This window comes from Leishmania mexicana, chromosome 8, assembly GCF_000234665.1.
Source record: "Leishmania mexicana MHOM/GT/2001/U1103 complete genome, chromosome 8".
In the NCBI taxonomy this organism is placed as follows: Eukaryota; Euglenozoa; class Kinetoplastea; order Trypanosomatida; family Trypanosomatidae; genus Leishmania; species Leishmania mexicana.
In genome coordinates, this window is record NC_018312.1 from 1471932 (window position 1) to 1475682 (window position 3751).

The following is a 3751-nucleotide window of genomic DNA, read 5'->3' on the forward strand; positions in this document are numbered from 1 at the left end:
GTCTCGAAAATGGCGGTGAAGCTCGGCGTCATCGTCTACGTGGTGCTCCAGCTCATCGCGTTCGTGTTCGTGATGATCGGCACGGGAGTCGATATGTTTTACATCAAACCGGAGTTAATCGTTGGCCACAGATTCTGCGTCACGTTGTGGGGTGCAAAGGACGATTGCCGAAAGCCCAAGATTACCCTCCCCTTGGACGTCGGGTGGGGGGATTGCCCGCGCGTCCGGGACAACTTCCGGCTTGCTCAGGTGTTCGCTATCATCTCCGTCTTCGTGTACGGCTTTGCGTTCCTCTTCGGCTTCCTTTTGCTGTACTGCTGCGCTCTCTTCCGCTGGCTCTGCCTGGCGCTGAACATCGTCGGCGCTGTCACCGCTGGTGTTGTCTGGGCGCTCATGGTGATGACCTACCGAATCCAGGAACCCAAATGCCAACCGCTGAGTTTAGCCTACAATTTTGGCACTGGCTTCGGCCTCTTTGTGTTTGCCTGGGTGCTGGATATCCTCAACATCATCTTCCTGATGCTCCCGTGGCAACTCGGGCAATCCGGTAAGGAGGCGGAAGAGCATGCGGCGGTGACAAAGGCAGCGGAGCAGTAGGAGGGAGAGTGCGACAGGAACGGACGGTCGAACGTGACATCCGCGCGGCAGCTCCACCGAGGCGTCGTGGTGGAGTGGCCGGGTGAGCTGATCCCGTCGGGACAGACGGAGGGCGCGGAGGCTGCGGACGCTGGCCTCGGCCTTTCGCCGGCACCCTCTCTCTCGCCGCCGCCTCGTGCGTGCGTGCGCGGCGCGGGTGACGCGTTGGCGATGCGGTGCCGCCGCGCACGCGCACCCTGGCACGCACGTCGTGATGAGCCCCTCTCGGTTTCTGCGCTGCGGCGTCGGCTTCCCCGTTTGCATGGTGCTGCGCGGCTGTCGGTGCGTGCGGGCTCCCTGTCGAGTGTCGATGTGGCTTCGCTGTCGAGTGCGCGTGGGGCGCGTGCTGGCGTGATGACGGTTTCTGCGTGGCCGTCCTCGTCCTCTCCTGCGCGTGTCCTCTGCGCCGTGCCCGCCGCTCCGTCCGCTTTTGCCTGTGCTGCGCTGCACGGCGCCGTGCGCTCTGCAGTGGGCGACGCACCGTTAGCGGGGACGGGCGCACCGACGACCCTGCCCTCAGGCACGCCCGCCCGACGTCCCTTTGTGAGCCGAGAGCGCGAGAGGGGCAGCGAGGGCATGGCACGGCCGCCGCCAGGGTCGGACGGTGACCGCGGGAATGCGACGGAGCGTGGCGGCGAGGGCGGCGAGGGAGTGCGGAGGGCAGGGGGGGAGACGGACGCGCTTGAGAGAGCGGCGGGAGGCGCAGCGCCGCACCGCGTCTCGGTGGTGTCTCTCTCACGTCCGCCGTTGCCTCCGCCCTCGCGTGTCTGCCTCACCCCCTGGCGCACACCGCACGGACTGCTCGAGGGGAGACGGGGTGCGCTGGTGTGGTGGTGGCGGGTGCAGGCGACACACCGGTGCACACGCAACGCCAGAGGGGGGCGATGGCAGTCTTGCTCTTCTTCGCTCTTCATGCACGCCCTACGTGTGCTCGCACGCGTAAGCACCCGCTGGTGCACAGGAGGGCACCCCCGGCGTGCAGGGGAGTGCGGGGCCGGCGAGGCGTGTAGGAAGGTGGAGGCGGCTCCGATGCGGCTGCGGAGGCGACGTGACGTCGGGCATGTGCATGTGGCGCTTGCGCCTTGCTGCTCTCTGGAGCCGTGCTGACGACCCCGCGCTGCGCTCCTCTCCGTCTCTCGCTTGTTTCCGGTTTCGCGTCGACGCGTGCCATCCCCTCGACGGGCTACTGTGCCGCACGGCGTGCGCGTGTGTGCGTGTGCCCGCGCCCCTGTAGTCGTCCACCTCCTTGTTCAGTGGATGCCGCCACCATGGCGCCCCTGCCCTGCTGCGACGGCTCCCCGCGGCGCTCGGACTCAGAGGGCGAGGATGGCGGCACCACGACGCTGTGAAGCCGTCGCGCGCACTCCCTGCGCCACATAGTTTTGTTGCTTTTGTTTCCTTATCTTTTCCCGTTATCGTGGCCGCACCCGCCGCTCCGCGCTCTCCTCTCTCTCTGCCCTCCGCAGGTGAAGGACGTGTTCGGTGTTCGACTGTCTGCCTGCGTCCGCGTGCGTGCGTGCGTGCGTGTGCGTGTCCACTTATTTGCTTGCTGAGTCTTTATTTTCTGTTTACCTTTCCTGTGTCGTATCTTCCTCTGCGTTGTTTGTTTGGGTGCCTCGTCACACCACCGAGTCCTCCCGACGCCGGTGTGGAGAGTATCTACACCGCATTACGGCATGCCGCGGCTTGAGGCGTGTGAGGGGGAGGCATGGCATCTGCCGGCAGAGCACAGGGCCTCAAAAGGCCCTGTCCTGCGGCTGGCCAACCTGCTCTCTGTGCTCGCCCGGGATGCACCTAGGCCACCCCCTGTTACCCACGCGACTGACGTCGCCGCTTCCGCCCTCGAGCCGGACCGTGGTCGCGCCCCGCGTGGACGGAGGCATGCCGTGCACCCTTGTCTCCGCCTTGCGCTGCTAGCGCCGCACGCACGCGAGGAGGGGACGAGCACGCACAGGATGTGCCGGTGAGGCGCATGCCCCGGATGCGCGGGAGGCGGTGCGTCCATGGCGACCGGGATGCAGCCGTGGTGCAACGGAGGCGGGTGCGCTGTGCTTGAGCTCGTGTGTTTGTGGACGTGTCGGTGTGGTGTGGCGCCGGCAAGTGCCGCTGTGCGTCCGGCAGCCACGCCAACCGCAGACCGCCAACCCTCCAAACGAGAGGGGCGGAGCACGCGCGCCGGGCCGTGACGGGGTGTGACGCTTTCGTCTCGCCGAGACGGCTCGCGTTTGCGTCGGCCCGGGACGGCGGAGCGCGTGCCTCTCGCCCCCTTTTTTCTCGCTTTGTCTTTCCTTCTGTGCTACGTCCCCCGCGCGCGGCTCTGTTCGTTATGCCTCTCTCGCACTCGCGCTCTCGTGACGTCCGCTCGGCGACGCCGACGGCGTGCGCGCCGGCACTGGGCTCGCCCCCCTTCTGCGAGGGGAGGGGTAGGGGGTGCGGCGAGCACCTTGCTGCTGCCAGCGGCGCGGCTGTGCTATGTGCGTGCGTGTGTGTGCCTCGCGGCGACGCCGCCTCCATGTGCGCTCGCTCCTCGTCTGCCCCTCTCTTCTCTGCTGCGCCTTGGCGCTTGTCTCATGCGTGCTTCATGGCGAGGCACGAGGATGGGGAGCGACACCGCCGGGGTGAGCGCGACCCCCCGCACACCAAAACGGGGATACACCCATGGGCCGGCAGCGGTACGCGCTCCGGTGGACTGGGCAGGCGGGATGCGGGGAGAGGCACCGCCGACATCTGTGTGTGCGCGGTGGGCGGCACAGGTGGCGCTGCTGCCGGTGCATGTGATGCTGCCGCATGCGGTGCGGTGTGCTGCTTTCCGGATTGCCCGCGCGGCTGGCGCGCTGGTGGTGGCGTCGCCTCCTAGTAACGTCGCATCGCTGCCGTGGCTCTGCCTGCGTGCGTTGACGGTGAGCCGTCGGATGCACACGCCACGGCGCGGTGACGCACTGCGACGTGGGGCCCGCGAGGTGCGTGCGAGTGCGGGTGTGTTGCCGAGCACTTGCTGCGGGAGGACGCTCGCCGGCTGCGGAGGCTCGGCTGCCTGTGCTGGGATGGCAGGCGTGCATGCACGGGGGCGATGCGGCGGACTCGCGCGGTGTGTGCGCGGTGCACGGGCGGAGTC

At 67.8% G+C, this 3751-nt stretch overlaps 1 protein-coding gene across 1 annotated transcript; it reads left to right on the top strand.

Moving 5' to 3' along the window:
* Nucleotides 1-9: 9 nt before the first annotated feature.
* LMXM_08_0750 (putative amastin-like protein) lies at nt 10-597 on the top strand (the record flags this gene model as incomplete). The annotated part of the gene is made up of 1 exon (XM_003872585.1): nt 10-597. The coding sequence occupies one exon, from the start codon at nt 10-12 to the stop codon at nt 595-597; it is 588 nt and encodes a 195-aa protein (XP_003872634.1).
* Nucleotides 598-3751: the final 3154 nt, after the last annotated feature.